This window comes from Raphanus sativus, chromosome 3 (genome assembly GCF_000801105.2).
Source record: "Raphanus sativus cultivar WK10039 chromosome 3, ASM80110v3, whole genome shotgun sequence".
In the NCBI taxonomy this organism is placed as follows: Eukaryota; Viridiplantae; Streptophyta; class Magnoliopsida; order Brassicales; family Brassicaceae; genus Raphanus; species Raphanus sativus.
The window spans coordinates 2,637,276-2,659,448 of NC_079513.1; the positions used below are offsets into that span (position 1 = coordinate 2,637,276).

General features: G+C 41.5%; 1 protein-coding gene and 1 pseudogene across 1 annotated transcript; both read left to right on the plus strand.

Moving 5' to 3' along the window:
- Positions 1–2,131: 2,131 nt before the first annotated feature.
- Positions 2,132–5,133, plus strand: LOC130509848 (putative cysteine-rich receptor-like protein kinase 39; annotated as a pseudogene).
- Positions 5,134–8,752: 3,619 nt separating this feature from the next.
- LOC108808658 (cysteine-rich receptor-like protein kinase 40) lies at positions 8,753–15,273 on the plus strand. The gene is made up of 4 exons (XM_057006105.1): positions 8,753–9,726; positions 9,853–9,975; positions 10,047–10,180; positions 14,165–15,273. Exons 1-4 carry the CDS (start codon positions 8,859–8,861, stop codon positions 15,047–15,049), a joined length of 2,010 nt encoding a protein of 669 aa, XP_056862085.1. The 5' UTR covers positions 8,753–8,858; the 3' UTR covers positions 15,050–15,273.
- The last annotated feature ends 6,900 nt before the right edge of the window (positions 15,274–22,173 follow it).

Genomic DNA, 22,173 nt, shown 5'->3' on the forward strand with positions numbered 1-22,173 from the left:
GTCAAGTACTTTTGGCAAGATAATATTGTAGACATGAACATATTTACCAAAAATTTTCATTAATATCTTTTCAAATTTACAAAAAAAATCACAAATAAAAGAATACACATACAAATAAAAAACAGATCATAAACAAAACTATTATAGATTATTCTTCCATAAAGATAAGCTTGAATTCTATTTGACATGAGAGAAGACTCTCCCAGAAGATTTCCATAAGATTTTAAGAAGACTTCTAGGAAGTTGTTTAGTGCATTAAATGTTATAAGTCTTCCGAGAAGATTTCTCTGGAATTCTTCTAAGTCTTTCTCAGATCTGAAAAACCAGCATATCCAAAAGCATTCAAATGGTTTCAAAATATAGAAAAATAAGGCAAGAGCTTATAACAACCGAAGGAGTTTTCAAAATGTAAGAGTTTTAACCTAAATTATAAACCTAAACTTTAAACATAAACCTTAATCTTTAAATAATAAAAAATATCAGACTTAATGTTTAAAGATAAACTTTATAATTTTTATAACTTTATGATTTTATAGTTTAGGATTTGAGGTTTAAATTTAAGAAAAGATTAAAGTTAGAGTCTTGTAAGTAAGAATTGTATAAGTGATTGTAAGAGAACATATATCTCAAGATCAAGTTAAAGTCTTAACTTGAAAATTCAAGAAACTATACACATTCAGTTGATTTATATTCACTTGATATTGATAAGATGATCTTCAATATAACTTTTTAAAGTACTTGAATTATGTTTTCCGATTTTAGGGTATGTTTGAGATATGGCTGAATTATATAAACAATACGGCTGAGTTATCTAAACGACACGGCTGAGTTATATAAAACATTTTCTGATTTTAGGGTACGTTTGACGTATTGCTGATTTGTGTAAACGATACGGCTGAGTTATCTAAACGACAAGGCTGAGTTATTTAAACATTTTCTGATTTTAGGGTATGTTTGAGGTATGATTGAGTTTTATAAACGATATACGGCTGAGTTATCTAAATAACCCGGCTGAGTTATATAAACATTTTCTGATTTTATGATATATTTGAGGTACGGCTGAGTTATATAAACAACACGGATGAGATATATAAATGACACAGCTGAGTGTGTAAACATAGAATAATTCAAATACAAAATACATAGATAAGTTATGTTTTTTACATAGAAAAACAAAAAATACAGGTTTTCTGTATCATTCTGGTGATAACTCCGCCATATTTCCAAGCTTCAGTGAACTCCACTGTGTCGTGTCTGCTGAATCCGTCACTTCTTTCCATCTCATCCATTCTCTTTTTGTTCAATCTTCTCCTTCAATCAGACATGGAAAAAAAATTAGATTATTCAAATATAGGTATCAAATCACAAACAAACTTAAATAAATACATCCCACAATTGTTGATTTGGGTGTTTGTTGGAATGTATTTGCTTTTTCTCCTTGGAATGCACACTTCTTATAGGTAGGTTTTCGGAGATTGGCGGGAAGTAACTCAGCCACTACTGCATATATAAACCATCCTTAAAAGAAAAGTAACTCAGACACAACATAAAATAAAACTCAATCATAAACTCGAAAAACACAGCAGAGAAGATGATTTCGGGCGATTGCAGCGAAGAAGATTTCATAAAGACGATTGGAGACGATGATTTCGGGGAAGACGATATCGGAGAAGACAAGATAGAGAGTTAGTTCGAGGAAGAGGGAGTAAACACGATGTCGACGACTATTTCAGGGAAGATGCAGATAGGGTTCCTTTAGTTCTTCGATGAAGTTGTGTTATGTTATTGTGCTTTTTTCAGCGTTTACGTAATTAAAAAGATGGTTGATTGTTCTTTATTGCTGATGTGGATACTTAATTAGTGATGTGGATTTAATGTATAAAAATAATTTTAATTAAGAAATTAATTAAAAGTTTTAATTGTAATTTACTAGAGGTCTACAAATATTCTACTAATTTTTTTAAAAAATATATGTTACTCTAGTCATAAACCAACTTTTCCATAATATTCTAGTAATTTTTTCATTATTTTATTCCCAACAAGGACCATATAAATATAGATTATATCCGTTATGTTTAAATAATCAACACAAACTTTCATCATTAAAATAAACAATACACATTTTCTCACCCTACCATGGAATGGAATAAAGAAAGAGACCTACAAATATAACAATTTATAACGTAGAAGTACAAGAAAAGAAAACATTTGCCAACTTAGAAAAAAAACATTTGCTATAGTACATAAAATTATGGGGAAACCCTTGATGATCATCCTCGCTTCTTCTCTTCTCGTTTTCCTTCAAACCCTCGAAGTTGTTAATGGCGTCAAGTGTTACGGAAGCTTAGCCAGCAACAGCAGCTACGCTCAGAATCGCCGCAATCTCTTCTCTACTCTTACTATTAAAGTCCTCACTAGCGGCGGATTCTACAACGCTTCACTCGGCCAAAATCCCAACAAAGTCTATGCTCTTGGCCTCTGCGCAAGAGGCTTCATGCCAAAAGCTTGTCTCAGTTGTCTCGAAAGAATGACCCTTGAAACACAAAGGGATTGTCCAACCATCATGGATTCGTTCATATGGGGCAGTGACGATGAAGACCGTGTTTCTTGTCTTTTACGTTCGTCAAACCATTCTTTTGGGAACCTCGAGCTTAGTCCTCCTGTTACAGGGATAAGTCCAGATCATATCGGGCCATCTATAAACATGACCCTTTTCAGGCAACAGTGGGAATACACCGTTAATATGACCCTCGAGGCTGCCACAAAACCTGATACATCCTCTGTACATAACTACTATAGTGCCGTTAAAGCCGAGTTCACAGCGTTTCCGAATGTTTACATGCTGGCGCAATGCACGCCAGACATAACTTCCCAAGATTGCAAGCAATGTTTGGAAGTTTGTCTGAAATACTTTAGAGAACAGTTTCCGGGAAGAACAGGGGGCATGGTTAGTCGCCCGAGCTGTTTGTTCAGGTGGGATCTATTTTCTTTCCATGGTGTTTTTGATAACGTTACAAGAGTTCTAGCACTTCCTCGACCTCAGCCTCAGGAAAAAGGGAGCTCTATACCAGATAAAAAAGGTAAGACATATGTTGTAATATATATAATAAAGAGATTATTAGACTAACATGGGTTTAGTAATTTCAGGAAGAAGCCTGCATTGGGGAATTATCACGATAATTGTGGTTTTTACTTTCTTCAATCTTTTGGTATTTATTGGTTTCTATAAAGTGAAGGCTTGGAAGATAGAATTAAACAACGGAATAAATGGTAAGTGCACCTTGTTTCTTGCTCCAGTCAAGCTTCCTGATGACTTATTTTTTTTTCATTTTAGTTGGTTGTGCAGAATACTCTGATTCAGATAGTCAACTTATGTTACGGTTCAATCTCGATATCATCTTATTGGCAACGGCTGACTTTTCGTCTGAAAATAAGCTTGGGCAAGGTGGATTCGGAACTGTCTATAAGGTAGTATAGTATAATTTCTATAAATTAATATTTGGTACATTAATAAAATAAATAAACAAAAATTGGTTTCGAATTAGATAAAATAAATATATTTTTTAAAACATATTTTCTATTATTGAGATCTTGGTCTTGGATGAGTAACAAATCTTGAAAACGTACCGGTTTCAGGGGACACTACTTAACGGGAAAGAGATAGCTGTGAAGAGATTAACCAGAGGTGCAGGAGGAGATATAGAGTTTAGGAATGAGGTTTTACTCTTGACAAGACTACAGCATAAGAATCTGGTTAAGCTGCTTGGTTTCTGCAATGAAGGAGATGAAGAGATTCTTGTCTACGAGTTTCTCTCCCACTCAAGTCTTGACCGCTTTATCTTTGGTAAGACTTCGGAAGACCATTGCCGGAACAGAACCCATTTATATGAAACATTCTAATAGAGTTCCATCGTATACAAGAGCCATAAGTAAAAAAACACTTATAAATTAATTTATGATTTACATTCTCTGATATACAATACACTAAAAAAATCTGGAAAATATTTAACAGTAAAAATATTAAATGAATTATAAAAAGATAAAAAGTACTATTATATAAAATTATAAAAGATTTTTTTATATCCTAAAATAATTTTGGATAGGACAGGCTTTGTGAGAGACAGCTGCATTTTCTATAGTTTTTAGAAACTCTTAGCAACAAAAGTGTTTCTTATAAATCTGCAGATGAGGAAAAGCGTTCACTTCTTACGTGGGAAGTGAGGTTTAAAATTATAGAAGGCATTGCTCGAGGTCTTGTTTATCTCCATGAAGATTCTCAGCTAAAAATTATTCACCGGGACTTGAAGGCAAGCAACATCCTTTTAGATGCAGAGATGAATCCAAAAGTTGCAGATTTTGGGACAGCGAGGCTGTTTGAAACCGATGAAACTCAAGCTGAAACAAAACGAATAGCTGGAACCCGGTAAAAACATATCAATCAGCTCTGAAGACATGTAAATGTGTTCACCATCAACTAACGTTATATATTAGTTTCATATATGCAGTGGATATATGGCTCCAGAATACTTGAATCACGGGCAAATCTCAGCCAAATCTGATGTATATAGCTTCGGTATTGTGCTTCTAGAAATGATAAGTGGTCACAGAAATAATAGCTTTGAAAGAGAAGGAATTGCAGCTTTTGTAAGTTTCTCGACATATCAATCTTCACGTATCTTCAAACTATGTAGAAAGTAAAAATGTAACTTTTCTTTTGGTCCAGGCATGGAAGAGATGGACTGAAGGAAGGCCTGAGGTTATAATTGATCCTATATTGGTAAAAATTCGAGTGTCGAGATTATTAAATTGATCCAGACTGGTTTGTTGTGTGTTCAAGAGAACCCAACAAATAGACCAACAATGAGCTCTGTAATGGTTTGGTTTGGAAGTGAGACCATCAACATTCCATTACCTAAGGCTCCTGCTTTCACAGAAAGTCATCCTCAGTCTGAAGATGGTACAATGTCCATGAGCAATGCTTTCACGGAGTTGAGTTCTCGTTGAGTTATATGTTACTAAATTATATTTCCTCTTATAATGTTGTTGTTGTATTAATAGGAATTAAACATTGGTTTGTTATTATTTTTTAATTTACTTTTAATGAATTTAAAGTTTATTTGATTTCCAATAAAATCAATTTTATATTTTTATATTTAAATTTATGTTTTAATTTTGAAAAAAAATACATTAATTGAAATCTAAAACATTAACCTTTTAAGTACAACAACAAAATTTAGAACATCAATATCAGAGAGAGAATATGTTGTTTAAAGGTATAACAAATATTCTAATTGTATTAAACTGAGAAAGTGAGTTGTAAAAAGTATGAATAAATACAATCCTAAGTTCTAGAAACCTTAATAAAAACTATATGATACTTTTGACATTTGACATAAAAATGTTATTTTGCCTTTTTTGCATAAATTAAAGAAATAATTTAAATTCATTAATATATGTCATTAATAATTATATTTATTTAATCAATAATTTTTGAAATAAATAAAATAATTTATAAAAAATAATATCTACAAAAAAATATGACTAATCTGAGGGTATCTTGGACCTATGGAATACCTCAAATAATTCTCAAAGGGAAGTGTCGCCCACAAAGAGACTTTCTTTGTATAGATGCCGATGAACAATATAATTTAGTTCTACACAGCAGGTGAATCGAAATTGAAATGCATTGGCGTTTCAGATCTGTTAGTTTACCTCTCAACCACAAGGTCCCATGCTATTTTACAATTATTATTAATATTAAAATACATACAAATTACTTTAAAATTATAAAATCATATTTTATGTAAGAAGAAAAGTTGTCAAAACGACATTTTTATGAAAAAGGAGTATTATTTATCAAGATTTGATTTACAATTGTCTTTTTGTTATCTCCATGAGTCATGCCCATTCAAAGATCGGTAATTGAAGTTCTCAACGCTAAAAATGGCAAGATAAAGACTTTTGATAGCTAAGAAAAAGGAAGGGTACACGATATAACAAGGTGAATAAGAGAGCAGATTTGTCCATCTTTATTAATAATTAACGGCTGATCCAATGACGTATTATACCAAAAAATATCTTATATGACGATCAGACAAAAATAGAAAAAGGAGCAAGATAAAGACTTTTCTTCCCTCAATTACTCAAGTGAAATGCAATGAACATGGAAATTTCACGCGTCCACCTAGGCCATGCAGGATAAACACTGCAGTAGTGTCATCCAAAGTTCAACACTTGTAAAACAACGTCGTTTCCTTTTCCAAACAATATTGACAAGTTGATCTGAGCAGAGTCAACTAGTTAAGCAGCCAATTTGAAAATTTCAAAGGGAGTTAGTAGACAAGTAGATCTGAATGGAGTCAATTCAGCCAACTTGGAAATATACAATGGAGTTAGTATAGGCAAGTAGATCTGAATGGAGTTAAGTCGTCAAGCAGCCAACTTAGAAATTTCCAATGGAGTTAAAGCGTCTATGTAATCTTTCTCATATCATAATTGTAATATCATAATGAATCAGCGTCAAAAAAAAAAGTGTCATAGATTTCCCTTAGAAATAGAGCTGTCAAATATAGTAAAGTTAAATTTCTGTTACAAGAGTTTATGATATTTTATGATTTTAATCCGATTTTCTATTAGTTTATTTTTACCTTAATGAAATAACGATAAACAATTAATATAATAAAATTCTAATAGTTAAATATGAAAATAACAATAATTAACTATTTTAAAAAAATTATTATAAAAATTTTAAACGATATCTAATTTAAAATAAATTGAACTAGGTGTTTCGCCCGCATATGCGGGCATATACATTTTATAGTTACTTATTAATACAATAATTACTAATTAAAATATTATAATGGTAAATCCGTATTTTTTTCATTTGACTATTCTTATGTATTATGATTTTTTTCTTGGAAATTCTTATGTATATTATATTAATTATTAATAAATAAATTTTAGAAATCACTCAATATTATTTTCAATTATATAAAAGTAATAATTTTAATTTTGTCTTGAAAATTATTATGTATACTATATTCATTATTAATAAAAATTAGAAATCACTCAATATTATCTTTTTAATTATATAAAAGTAATAATATTAATTGATTATTATTTAGTTATGTATTTCTGTTTTTTTTTAATTTTTAAGTTTTATTAAAAGATATTTCGGATAATCACAATATATATATATATATATCATTATCTTTTTATTTTAAAATATATATTTATGGATTTTGGATAATAATTATTATTATTAATTATTAATTTTGATCATTTATCTAATATAATCATTTAAATTCGTTTTTTTAAGTAATTTATAAATTTTATTCATTAAGGGTATAAACGATATTAACCGCTCTGACTTTTAACGTGAGAGTTCCGTTGCGAAAAATCACTTCGCAAATAATAGTATAGATGTTATGAAAGACAGTATTTAATTTCCATAATGAATAACGATTTAGAAAACTTATGTCTTAAAAAGACAGTGTTCAAATAGACATTCACATAGACAATCCATTTGAATGCAAATTAAAATTTTATCTAACAATCATATATTTTAGTTCGTAAATTTTTATTTTTGAATAATGTTTTATTTAAATTTCAATATATCAGAAAAGTAAGTCTGTTTGAATATGTCAAACAATGAATAAAAATACATAACATAATTTTTTAATATTTAATCAGCCCATTGCATCCTGCACAATTAGACCCTAAAACAAGGACAAGACTTAGGTTCACCCCCTATGATGAACCTTTAAATTCACCACACCATTTATAACCAATGAAAATAACATGTAGATAATTAAATAAAACATTATAAATTTCTTTTAAAATAGTTAAAAAAGAATAATGCCAATTCTAAACCACAAATCTTAATTTTTAAATCCTAAGTATTAATTTCTAAATCCAAACTCTATACCCTAAACCAAAATCCTATACCCTAAACCCAAATCTTAGACCCTAAACCCAAACCATAAATCCAAATCTTAGACCCTAAACCCAAACCATAAACCTTAAATCTAAATCTAATACCCTAAATCTAAATCCTAGACCATAAACCCAAATCCTAAACCCTAAACCCAAACCGTATACCCTAAACCCAAATCCTAGATCTTAAACCCAAACCGTAACCCTAAATTTAAATTTAAATTTTAGGGTTTACGGTTTGGATTTAAGATCTAGGATTTGGGTTTAGGGTATACAGTTTGAGTTTAGGGTCTATGATTTTGGTTTAGGGTCTAGGGTTTAGATTTAGGGTATTAGATTTAGATTTAAGGTTTATGGTTTGGGTTTAGGGTACTTGGTTTAGATTTAAGATTTATGGTTTGGGTTTAGGGTTTAGAATTTGGGTTTGGGTTTAGGGTATATAATTTGGGTTTGGAGTCAGGGTCTAGGATTTGGGTTTAGGATATAGAATTTTGATTTAGGGTATAAGGTTTGGAATTAGAAATTAATTTTTAGGGTTTAACAATTAAGATTTGTTGTTTAGAATTGTCATTATTCTTTTTAAAATATTTTAAAATAAATTTAATATATTTTATTTAATTATCTACATGTCATTTTTATTAGTTATAAATGGTGTGGTGAATTTAAATGGTGGGGTGAACCTAAGTTTTGTACCTAAAACAAACACTTTATTTTTGCATCAGTACGAGTTTCACACACTTTTGAAGTTTCGGTGTCCATATAAGATATAAATAAATTTTCATCCTGTTTTAGTAATCAACCCATCTCAGAAAATAAAACAATCCACATTTTCTCATACCCTACCATGGAATAAAGAAACATTACAATGTTCTAAAATCGATTATTATTAACTTATTGACAATAGTTAACTAAGAAGTAGAAGAATGAAAAGAAAAATTGGTATCTTACATAAAAAAAAAATGTGGAAATTCCCAGCTTTGATGATCATCCTCGCTTCTACTCTTCTTTTTCATCAGACTCTCAAAGTTGTTAACGGCGCCAGGTGTTTTGGAAGCTTAGCCGGCAACAGCAGCTACGTTAAGAATCGCCGTGATCTTTTCTCTACTCTTGCTAATAATGTCGTCACAAACAGCGGATTCTACAACGCTTCACTCGGCAGTTATCCCAACACAGTTTACGCTCTTGGCTTCTGTGAAAAATACTACGAGCAAAAAGCTTGTTTCCGTTGTCTCGAAAGCTTGACTCTGGATACACAAACGAGTTGTGGAAACATCACGAACTCGTTCGTTTGGAGCAGTGACGATGAAGACCGTTTTTGGTGTCTTGTTCGTTCCTCAAACCAATCTTTCGGGAGCTTCGAGCTCATACCTCCTTTAATAGAGGCAAATCCAGATCATATTGGGCAATCTGTCGACATGAACCTTTTCATGCAACAGTGGGAGTCAACGGTTAATATGACCCTCGAGGCTGCCACAAAACCTGATAGTTCCTTGGTACATAAGTACTATAGTGTCGTTAAAGCCGAGTTCACGGACTTTCCAAATGTTTACATGCTGATGCAATGCACACCCGACATAACGTCCCAAGATTGCAAACACTGTTTGGGAGATTGTGTGGGATACTTTAGAGAACAGTTCCGGGGAAGAAAAGGGGGCATGGCTAGTCTTCCGAGCTGTTTATTCAGGTGGGATCTGGATTCTTTCCATAGTTCTTTTGGTAATGTTACGAGGTTTCCTGTGATCCATCGACCTCAGGTTCCGGAAAAGGGGAGCTCTATACCAGATAAGAAAGGTCAAAACAAATGAGTTACGAATTTTTTACTTTTATTAGACTAATAACAAGTGTGTAAGATTTTGTAAGATAAAGAAGTCAATAGAGGTACTCATCAGAGCAATAACAATTGTTTAAAATTTTCAGGAAGAAGGATGCATACGGGAATTATCACGATAATTGTGGTTCTTGCTTTCATTAATTTTTTGGTATTTGTTGGTTTCTACAAAGTAAAAGCTCGGAGGAGAAAATTAAACAAGGGAATAAATGGTAAGTGCACCTTCTTCTTTCTTGCCTTAGTCAACCTTTCTTATTGTAAGACTTATTTCATTTCGTTTTAGTTGGTTGTGCAGAATACTCTAATTCAGATGGTCAATTTATGTTACGGTTCAATCTTGATATGATCTCAATGGCAACAGCTGATTTTTCACCTGAAAATAAGCTTGGCCAAGGTGGATTTGGTACGGTCTATAAGGTAGTAAATAACATTTTTTTTCCTACTTATATTATTGAGATCTTAGTCTTAGGTGAGTAAAATCTTAATAACCGGTTACAGGGGATATTACTAAACGGGAAAGAGATAGCGGTGAAGAGATTAACCAGAGGTTCAGAAGGAGGTATAGAGTTTAGGAATGAGGTTTCAATCTTGACAAGACTCGAGCATAAGAATCTGGTTAAGCTTCTTGGTTTCTGTAATGAAGGAGATGAAGAGATTCTTGTCTACGAGTTTGTTCCCAACTCAAGTCTTGACCGCTTTATCTTCGGTGAGACTTCGAAAGACAGCTGCATTTTCTATAGTGCTTAGAAACTTGTTGAATCCGAGTTCGTTGATCGACTGAAAGTAAAGAGGATTCGGTTTTGTGGGTCTTACGAAGACGTTTTATTGATTAGTGAATGAGTTTGAACGGACTACAAGGAGGTGAAACGAAAGAAAGAAAAGGCCGGAGCTTTGCTGAAAGCGCCGGCAAGAACACAAGGTAGATCGATTGGTTGGTAAACCCTAATCTTGCCGTCAGTGCTCTAAAGTGTATTTCGGATCCCCATCTCTTTCTCCTTCGACCTCTTTTTATAGCTCTCGTTCCTTTACCCTTCGTTCGCCCTAGGACTTGTTCGCCCTAGAACCTTTGGGCCTGAATTCGTGTTCGTGGGCTTCCTCGCCAAACGATGGCGTATCGAGTCGAAATAAGTCTAACCGATCGATCAGTCATCCGGTTTGACCGATCGATCTAGTCCATCGAACATATCTCAAAATGGGCTTCTAATGTCGACGGATCGCATACCGTTATTCGATGGGCCTTGTGGAGGGATGTTAAATCCGTCTCCAACAGTAAGCCCCCCCCCCCACTCCACTGGCGAGAGACTGTAGGTGTCTCGTGGTGGGTAGTAAGATCATGGTTCTGAGAATAACGGGTTTGATGCTGCATGTGTCAAATGAGAGTGCATCTCGTTCATTGGGTTTGGTAATCAGGCGGGTCGCTGTTGACCCGAGATCATCAGTTGATCGATCGTTGATCGTTTCGCCGTGTTCGGTCGTGTTTGATCTCGTTGGTGTTGCATGCATTTTCTGGGCGATCAATTGATCAGTCGTGCGATGGGACGTTTCCAATGGAGCCGATCGATCGTTCTCAAGCTAGGGCTGTTCGATCGATCGACGGGTGCGGGAGTATCGGGTTTTGGTTTGGAGGATAACAAGCTTAGGTTACTTCCGTTGTGCTCCAAATGGGTTGATCTCCTGCATTCGTTGTCTTTGCGAGCGATCGATCGGTGAGCATGAATCGGTCCTTCTCCAAAAGCTGCGGTCAATCGATCGCTGGTGGAGAGACCGGGGTTAGCCCCTCCCCTAGTTCGGTTGGGGAGGACAAGGTTCAGACCAACCTGAGATTGTCTTTCTGGCGAGTTCTCGAACGACCGATCGTCATTTTTTCGATCGATCGACTGACGATCTCGGGTCGGTCCTCCTCTTGATTTGACTAATTTCCTTTTCCCTTTTAAATGCTGCAGAATTTTGATTAACGGGCCCAATAAGTCTGATTAGTGCACTGTTCGTGAAGCCCGTTAATTTTTGCTATAAATAGCACTCTTCCTTCTTATCTCTTCACTTCTTCTTAGGTCAACAAGGTATTCCCTCTTTCCCCTTTCTCTCTCTTTTCTCGTTTTCCCCTTCCTCCCTTTTTTTTTTTTTTTTTTTTTTTTTTTTTGTGTTTCGATCTGCGGCGCTTGTGCCGATTCCGACCACCGGAATTGCCGTCGACCGATCGATTGACTGATGTCGCCGCCGCAGAGGAGATACTCATCGCATGAGAAAGGCAAAGGGATTCAGATCTCCGATCGTTCGCCGACGAATCTACCGGTCGTCCCGAAGTTGATGGATTCCGCGATTAGGGCCGGCCCTCCTTGTCACAGCGACGCGATCGCTCCTGATTTCAGTTTGGGTAGCGAGATTGCTAGAGGAGATCCGGGAGGGAATGGTACTAACGATGAAGCTAGAGCTGGAGATAATATCCTTAGTGGATCTACCGATCGATCGATCACGCGTGATTCGGAGTCTGTCGATCCCGCATCCGATGGGTTGCGTCCGGGTTTGAGTCGGGTGGAGCGTAGCAAAGAGGCAGCTGAGTCCGGTCTGTGGAATCGTCAGCGTATGACTCAGTTTCGTCTTAAGACCGACGGATCGATCGAACAGCTTTTGGATCTTCCCTCGAAGGACTCGCGTCCTGCGAGTCACGAGTGGGAAGATGTTTCACCGACGTGTTCTTCGTTTCGGTCGGTGTCATCGTTGCTGAGGGGTTGCAAAGCGCATGGTGTTACTTTCATGGTTCCTAGGGCCGATCAACGTCCCTGGTCTGCTCCGGTTGGTTATCATTGCATATATGAGTCTTTCTTTGAGAAAGATTCAAAGCTTTGGTTTCCAATCCCTCGTTTGATCACTTCTTACTGCTTCCGACGAGGTATTGCGCTTACCCAGCTAATGACTGGAGCGATCCGAATCGCAGTAGCGCTAATGGTGATGGCGTCGGAGATTGGTGTCGCGATGTCCGACCGTATCTTCGAAGAGCTTACGCAGGCTCAGCCGCGACCGAACGGTTTCTATGCGGTGCAGATGCGGTCGTGTGTTCGTATCCTAACGGGTCATCCTTCACGAGCTCCAAAGGACTGGCAGCGTTCTTATTTTTACGTGAAGGCGGATGAGTTTGCCTTTGAAGAGATTCCAAGCGATGACCTCCGCGTTTTATGGGGCTGCGACTTTGGTAGATAGCCTATGCTGAGCGATTCCCTTGACTTTATCGATTTCTTACTTCTCCGCTTGTGTTTTCTTTCTTTTTGCTTTGCAGTTGGTTATCCGACCGACGAGGGATCGTCTGATACTTTCTGGGAGGACCTGTCGAAAATTGTTGCGCTTGGCCAGCAAGAGTGGGGGAACTTCGATCATAAGAGGATCCGTCGTCAACGAAAACGGATTGCTCAATGTACGTTTCTCACAACTCTCTTTTGGTTGATCATCGTCGCTTATTCGATTGGTGAACGATCTCGCCCTCCTTCTTTCTGCTTGATGACCGATTTTTTTTTGTTGTTTTTTTTTGTTGTGTAGTTGACTGGCCGTCGAACCTTCCTTGCACGAAAACTAAGGGAAAGAGGCTGAAACTTCCGATGGGACAAGCTCCGAAAGCATATCCGAGCTATCGTGACATTCTCCGAGCTCAACTAGATGGTGAGAGTTTTGCTGCTGTGTCTGAGTCAGGGCAAGGCGACGAGGTAACTGATCCGTCTTGCGTGGAGCCGGGTATTACGATGAACGACGTTGCGGCGGACGGTTTAGGTGACGTGAGCGCTGAGGTTGATCCATCGAAGAAGAAAAAGAAAAAGTCCAAGCATTCCAAGAGAACTAAGATCGGTTCAGAGAGTGAGACAGAGTTAGATCGATCGATCGATGGTTGCCCGACTGATACAAGCCATGCTGTTCTCGAGACAGTGCAATCGGTGGGTCTTGAAACTTCAGCTAGGAGAGTCGAGTCGTCGGGAGTGAAGCGGAAGAGATCGATCGGCGGGGACTCTGGCGAGGTCAGTGAGAAGAGGTTAGAGGATGAGGGCCATCGCTCATCTCTTACTCCGCGAGATGTGTCTCCGTCGGTTGCGCTTCGTGGACAGCTTTGGGGAGGATCGGATCCCCCTTTTAAAGGTCCTCCGTTAGCTTCATCCGAGCACTTAGCTTTTCGTTACAGCAAAGACGTACCGTTTGTTAGCGATCCCGGTGCTTGCGCTGACTTGATACGTCGGATCCCGGGAGTTGCGCACGTGATGCCAGAGGTTTCTGAACTCGCGCTTTCGGAAAGATTTCGCAGATCGGCCCAAGCTGACATTGAGGTAAGTTCGGCCGGAATTGAGTATTCATCACTTGATTCGATTGTTTTCTTTTGTACTCATCGTTTTCTTTTCTCTCTGTTTTGTTTTTTTTTTGTAGGCGATTATCCGCAAGAATCAACTCGTACTGGACTATGAGCTGGCCCTGAGGAAGGCGGCCTTGGATCTTGCTGATGCTGAAGCGACGATCGAAGTCAAGGAGGCGGAAATCGAGAGACAGAAAGAAGACGCTCTTAGCAAGTCCAGAGACATTGTCGCCGAGCGGAGTCGTTACTACCGTGAACGCAAGCAAGCCGAAGAAACGGCTGCAGGTCTCGAGGAGGAGTTGGAGGACGCTCGGGCTAAGATCGCTCGATTGGAAGCAGAGAAGAAAGAAGAAGCTGGGAGAATGAAGAGGACGATGGATCGCATAAGGCAGATGCATCGTCGTGAACTTGTTTCCACGAAGAGCGGCATCAGGGCTGTAGCGACTGAACGTTTCGACAGGTTCAGGAGGTACATTGAAGAGCGAGACAATCGTGAGGGAAAACTTCTTCTTCACAGCCAGGCTGTGGGGTCGTTGGACTTGGTGGGTCTGTTAGCGGAGTGGGGAATGCCTGTCCCGAAGAAGTTAAAGGATATCTCAGCTGCGAATGAGGCGTTGTATAAGACAGAGCTAGAGAAGGCCGTTGTTGAAGAGATTACGGAGCAGGATCTCGTTCTTCCCGCCTTCCCTGGTCTTGACTCATCGCATGGCCCGGATCCGATCGTGGATGAGTTTGGTTCCAACGTAGGCACCGTTGATCCAGCTGCTGTTCCTACTCTTCGGTCTTCTATTCTGAACCTTGGCATCCAGTCTGCCATTCCGCCGTCCGACACGCCGCTAGAGATAGTTCGTGAGGCTTCTATTGAGACGATTTCGACCGATCAGCAGGACGCCGCGATTGTGTATTCGGAGGAAGCGGGGATCGCGGGGAGGCACGATGATGTAACTGCCGAAGATTAGCCACCTTTCTCTGGAGATTGTTGGACTGTCTGTTGTTGTTTTACTACTTATTTGTCTCTTGACTGTTGTTTGCGATGCCTATGTTGCATCTTTTGATTTGCTCCGACGTACTTGCTTGCTTGCTCGGATGCTTGTTGTTGTAACATTTCGACTCTTTGTTTTTTCTTTGGTCTGCGGGACGCTTCTGTCTGCCTTTTATTTATTCTGGTCTTGAGCTTTATTAAGGAGTTCCTGTAATATAGCCTTTGTTGATTTAACCAGCTGTGCATTGACGCTGACGATATCGATCGATCGGTGAGGCTCGTTGATCGAACACAGCATGCACTTGGAGTAAATCGATCGACCGTCGAGTAAGGTTCGCCTCCGCAACATTTCCCAGCGACTTTGACGATCACCTCGGAGCCTGGTTATCGGTTGCTCGAAGATCGCGACGACGATCAGTCGCTCTTAATCGGATAGACTGCGATCATTTGCCCGAATGAGTGTCTTGGCCACTTGCCGTAGTTGATGCAAAAGTGACGCGAGCAGGTTCATTCGGGATTATGACGGAAGTGATGTGGTATCATCTGTCGGAAACTGAATGAAAGTGATGTGGTGTCATCCATTCGGTGTTGAGCGAAAATGACGGTGAGATCATTCGCGCGAGAACTCAAAATCTGTTCGGGCTATACGATGCGTAGTTATCCGCCGTTGGGATAGTAGTTACGTGCATTCGTATGGTACCGCAAGAGAGCTCCATCCCACTTTTCACAAGTAATGTATGATTTTGGTTGGGATTGTGGCTGCACCCTTTTGTTAGGCTGCCTACGTACCCTCGTGGAGGGATCAAGCCGATCGTAGTTCGATTTGCCCGAATGAGTGTTTTGGTCATTTGCCGTAGTCGAGGCAAAAGTGACGCGAGCAGGCTCATTCGGGATTATGACAGAAGTGATGTGGTATCATCTGTCGGAAACTGAATGAAAGTGACGTGGTGTCATCCATTCGGTGTTGAGCGAAAGTGACGGTGAGATCATTCGCTCGTTTTTTTTTTTTTTTTTTTTTTTTTTTTGGCGAAAGGAATTTAGACGTAATATTTCTTGAGGTTGGAAGCGTTCCAAGCTCTCGGTACTTGCTCTCCGGTGGAAGTCTCCAATCGGTATACCCCCGGTTTGACGACCTTGACTATCTTGTATGGGCCTTCCCAGTTCGTTCCCAGCTTGCCGGCGTTTCGTTCTTTTGTGTTTTCGAACACTTTGCGCAAAACCAAGTCATCAAGTTCCAACGGTCTGGCACGAACCTTCTTGTTGTAGTAGGACTCGGCGAGATGTTGGTAATTTTGGATTCGGAGAAGCGCTTGGTCCCGTCGTTCTTCGATCGCATCCAAAGCATCGAGCAGCATCCCTTTGTTGAGTTCTGCGTTTTGTGGCATCTTCGCCCGTCGCAAGCTTGTCACGTTGACTTCAGCTGGAGCCATTGCTTCGACTCCATAAGCTAGAGAGAATGGCGTTTGACCGGTCGCCCGTCGCGGAGTCGTTCGGTGTGACCAGAGTACACCATCGAGCTCGTCTGCCCAATGTCCCTTCTTGAGATCAAGGCGTTTTTTAATTCCCGCAATGATTGTCTTGTTGGTGGCTTCTGCCTGACCGTTGCTTTGTGGATTTCTGGGCGTTGACGTGTTCAAGCGAATTCCCCATCGTTCCAAAAAAACACGAAAGTTTCCCGAGATGAATTGAGAACCGTTGTCGGTGACAATTTCGTAGGGGAGACCGTGCCGACAGATGATGTTCTTCCACACGAAGTTTTGCACTTCTTTATCGGTGATGTTGACGAGTGCCTTCGCTTCTACCCATTTGGTGAAATAATCCGTCATGATTAGGATGTACTTTCGTTGTCTGGAGCTTGGCATCGGTCCGACAAGGTCCATCGCCCAACGCATGAACGGGTATGGAGCGGTAGAGGTTTGCAGCAGTTCAGTCGGACAGTGTATGTCTGATGCGTGTCGTTGGCACTTATCACACCGACGTGCGTAATTTTCGCAGTCGGCGATCATAGTCGGCCAGTAGAATCCATCTTTCTTGACTTTAAGAGCTAACGAACGGCCGCCTGAATGGTTTCCAGCGCCTCCCTCGTGGGTTTCTGCCATCGCCAATGCTGCCTCCTCTGTATTAAGACATGTGAGAAGAAATTTGGCGGAAGTCCATCGATGTAACCGCCCGTCAATGAGAACGTAGTTCGCACACTTAGCTTTCAAACGGCGGGCTTCCCACTTGTTTTCCGGGACCTCTCCGTTGGATAGGTATCGAATGAATGGGATTCGCCAGTCAGGAGGTGAATCATCAGGTTGATCGATCGACTCACCGGTACCATGGCGGTTGGTGCGTCGATCGCTGCTACATGTTCGTCCGCGTCATGAGATAATGTGATGCTTGGTTTGTCAATGTGTTGGATCGGTATAGTCCGCTTGACTTGATCAGCTGGGCTGCTTCCGAGAGCTGCTAGCGCATCTGCGCAAACGTTTTCACCACGGGGAATTCTCGTAAGTTTGAAAGACTCGAACTCCCTGGTGAGGTCGTGGACGACTTTGAGGTAAGCGTCCATTCGTTCGTTCTTGGCGTCATAGTCGCCGCTAAACTGATTCGCGACCAACTGAGAATCACAGTACGCATGAATGCGTTTCGCTTGGACAGCTCGTGCTAAACGTAGGCCGGCGATGAGAGCTTCGTACTCGGCTTCATTGTTGGATGCTTTGAAGCCAAGGCGAAAAGATTGCTGGAGCAGTTCGCCGGTCGGAGATTGGAGATGGACGCCAACCCCGGAGCCTTTGATGGAAGACGATCCGTCGACATGCAAGATCCAGTCGTCGCTCGGCAGCTTGAGATCTTGCTCCAGTTCAGGTGTTAACTCGATGAGAAAATCGGCTAGAACTTGTGATTTGGCGGCTGGTCTGTTTTGGAACGTCACGTCGTACTCGCTGAGTTCAATAGCCCACTTCGAGAGTCTGCCAGAGTGGTTGGCATTCTGCATGATGGTTCGTAGCGGGAAGTTGGTGAGGACGACGATCGAATGAGACTGGAAGTACGGCCTCAACTTGCGTGCTGAAGTTCTGACAGCGAATGCCATTTTTTCGAGCGTCGAATAACGTGTTTCGGCGTCGGTCATGCGTTGGCTGATATAGAATATCGGTCGCTGCTCCCCTCGATCTTCTTTGACGAGTACGCTACTAACGGCCGCATTGGATACTGCGATGTAAAGGTATAGCGTGTCACCTTTATCTGGTTTTGCTAGTACCGGTGGTGTTGTGAGATAGCGTTTGAGCTGACCGAACGCTTCCTCACAACGCTCGTCCCAGATGAATTTCTTGTTGCCGCGCAGCAGATCGTAAAAGGGAAGGCACTTATCAGTCGATCGGGAGATAAACCGGTTGAGTGCTGCAATGCGACCGGTCAATCGTTGCACCTCGCGGCTGTTCTTGGGACTGGGGAGATCAAGGATGGCAGATATCTGCTTTGGGTTTGCTTCGATCCCCCTTTGAGTGACTATGTAACCTAAGAATTCGCCGGACGTGACTCCGAAGGTGCACTTCGCTGGGTTGAGTTTCATACCGTACTCGTTCAAGATGAGGAAACAGTCTTTGAGGTGATCGATATGATCGGCTGCCTTCGGTGATTTGACCAACATGTCATCAATGTAGACCTCCATTGTGACTCCCAATCGATCGGCAAACATCCTGTTGACGAGACGCTGGTACGTCGCACCAGCATTCTTCAGGCCGAATGGCATTACCTTGTAGCAATATATACCGCGGTCAGTGATGAAGGCTGTCTTCTCTCGATCATCTGGATGCATCAGTATCTGGTTATAACCAGAAAACGCATCCATGAATGTCAACAACTCATTCCCAGATGTTGATTCGACGAGGCGATCGATGTGAGGGAGAGGGAAGCTGTCTTTCGGACAAGCTTTGTTCAGGTCGGTGAAATCGACGCAGACCCTCCATTTGCCATTCTTTTTCTTGACGACGACTGGGTTTGCCAGCCATTCGGGATATTTCACTTCGGTAATCGATCCTGCCCCTAACAATCGCTCGACTTCTTCATTAACGGCTTTCGATCGGTCGGGTCCGAGTTTGCGCCGCTTTTGACGAATCGGTTTGAAAGTGGGATCGACGTTGAGCTCGTGCGTCGTGATGGTAGGGTCGATCCCTTTCATGTCGGCTGTTGACCAAGCAAAGGTGGAGACGTTATCTTTAAGGAATGAGATGAGCTTGTCCTTCATCTCGTCGGGAAGGTATGCTCCAATGTGGACGGTTTTGGCTTTGTCAGTATCGTCGATGACTATCTCGAGAATTTCGTCCTTCAAGGGATAGATCTTCTGGATTGGTTTTGCGACTGTGTTAACGTGAGAAGTCGCCTTCTGATGTTTCACGTCGGCGACGAGTAGGTCACGAGCCGCTGCTTGATCGCCACGAAGAGTGATAATTCGTCCATCGTTACCGGGAAATTTGACGCACTGGTGATAAGTAGACGGAATGGCTTTCATGGAATGGAGCCAGGGCGTGCCAAGGATAGCGTTATAAGGAGCGTGAACGTCAATGACTGAGAACTTGACGTTTCTTGCAATGCCTTCGGCGTATACGCGCAGGCGTATAGTTCCAAGCATAGTCTCGGACGATCCGTTAAATCCCGTTAGTGTTCGCGCTGAAGGCTTCATTTCGTTGAGGCTCACTCCCATTTTGACAAGTGTGCTCTTGAAGATGAGATCGACTGAACTGCCAGTATCTACCAAGACTTTGGTTACAGTGCAGTCGCTGATGCCGATGTCGATGAGGAGTGAATCATTGTGAGGCATATGGATGCCCACGGTATCTTCGGCTGAAAAAGTAATTTGGGGGCTAGTCTCTGGGGTGGCGGGCCAGCGTTTGGCGGTGATTGCCTTCCTACGAAATTCTTTCACCGATCGGACGGACTCATTGCAGGGAGGGGACCCTCCTATGATAACGTTCAATCGATGCGATTGCTCGTGAAGCTTCGTTGAGGGTTTCACCGTTCGTTCGGCCCGGAGGGAATTGAGCTGAGTGCGCAAATCGTTAGGTTTGTGTTGAGATGAGACGACTGGCTCTGGTTCGGCTGTGGAACGATCAGTCTTGTTCCGCTTGAGTTTTTCGCGAAGGTCTGAGAACTTCGAGTTAAGCTTGGCGCGGAGATCGATCGTCTCTCCCTCGTCGATCTGACCGCTCGACCTCTTCAGTTTGTCTTGGCGAAAAAGGTGTTCCTTTCGCTTGGAATTCAGCACGTGCCGAGCGTCGGATGCATTGAGCTTACTCGCCGAATCGTCACCTCGCTTTTCTTCAGCGTCGATTTCCATAAGAGTACTATCGGTGGATCCGAGGCTGTCGATCGGTTGGACCGTTCTCGGAGTGAGCGAATGTCGCAGGTCTGGTTTCGGTATATCCATCGTGGAAGGAGTTGGAGATGGCGTCGGTCGGATCGTGAATATCTTCCGGCGAGATTTCGGTTTATCTTCGTCAGAAGTAGAGTCATCGTCTTGTTGCGATTCGTCGGCGTCATCGTTCGGGGAAGAATCCTCTGTCTTCTTCCCTTGGGACTTTTTCTTTTTATCCTTGCTTTTACTCCAGCTCTTGTTGTTTTTCGCTGTCTTCTGCTTGGAGGGATCGGACTTCGCGCGACTTTCGCTGGTAGATGCGAGCCACGCTTCATAGAGATGCCTGCACTCCTTAGTATCATGACCCTTCATGTCATGATATTCGCAGTACTTGCTCAAATCTCTGACGGAGGAGCTCTTCGGATTAGCGGAGGAGGAACTTCGAGGCTGTTGCGTTTTGTTCTCGGTGTCACGCTCCCATACATTCCATCCTGGTTCCCGTACGGCGGCCGGTGTGCCCGATTGGTCGCTCTCTCCGACTGCAGAAATGATCCCCTTTCTTCTGTCGTTTTTGTTGTAGGGTGCGTGCTGTCGTGGTTCGTGGGCATCCGTCGTCTTGGCCTCTGCTTGCTTCAGAGCTTGCTGCTTGGCGTTGAAAGCTCGTTTGTCTTCCTCTAGCCTGATGAAGTTTTTTGAGTTGTGCAAGGCGTCTTCGATGGTGATATCTGGATGCTCGTAGAGGTAGTCCCTGAACCTGGAGTTAATCCATAGGGAGTTGGTTAGGGCTTCGACGGCTGTTTGATCCGGTACGGGAACTTTGGACAGTACTTCTTTGAATTTTTCCATGAAATCCTTGAGGCTGTCGTTTGACGATTGAGATAGTTTCCACAAATCAGCCATCGATGTGCCTTGACGCGTCCACATGATATAGTTCTTGAGGAAAGACGCGGATAGATCGTGGAAACTGTCGATCGAATGCTCCTTCAGGTGAGAGAACCAGCTGAGGGCCGGTCCGGAAAGACTCTCGACGAAAAGTTGGCAGAGACCAGCGTCTCTCTCTTCGTCAGAGAAATGGTTCCGACCCATAGCTATGTTAAAAGCTGTCATGTGATCGGTGGGATCTGTGACACCGGTGTACGGAGGGATGCGAAGCTTTTCCGCCTTCTTGATTTTGACGTTTGTTATTCGCTGGGTGAAAGGGTTTCGCTGGGTGGAGGCGAGAACGCGTTCGATCTCTGGAGCCGACGTCTTAACGTGGTGGATCTTGGAGTGGATATCCCTTAAGGAGAGTTGCAAGTCGGCGATCTGACGGCTTGTAAGAGAGTCGGAGCCGTCGGTCGGTTGCGTGGTATCGACGTGCATCGGGGGTGCGTCGTCGGTTGGTTCATCAGGGTTAGGGTTAGGGTTCGTGGTGGCGAACAACCGTCGTCTGGCGGTTTCTGCTTCGTTGCCTTCGCCATCTAGGGTCCCAAAAGCGGCGGCGAGTGCAGCGAGACGTTCGTTCGTAGCTTTGTTAGTTTCCTCTTGTTGAACGAAGCGTGCCATGATAGCTTGCAGCATCTCAGGAACGGAGGGCGTTGCGGCGACCGGCGTATCGGCGGCGGCTCCCCCTTCTAACGCCATGGGTGTGTTTTCAGAGCTCATACTAACCTTGCAAACGTTACTTTGTAAGGCCCCACGGTGGGCGCCAACTGTTGAATCCGAGTTCGTTGATCGACTGAAAGTAAAGAGGATTCGGTTTTGTGGGTCTTACGAAGACGTTT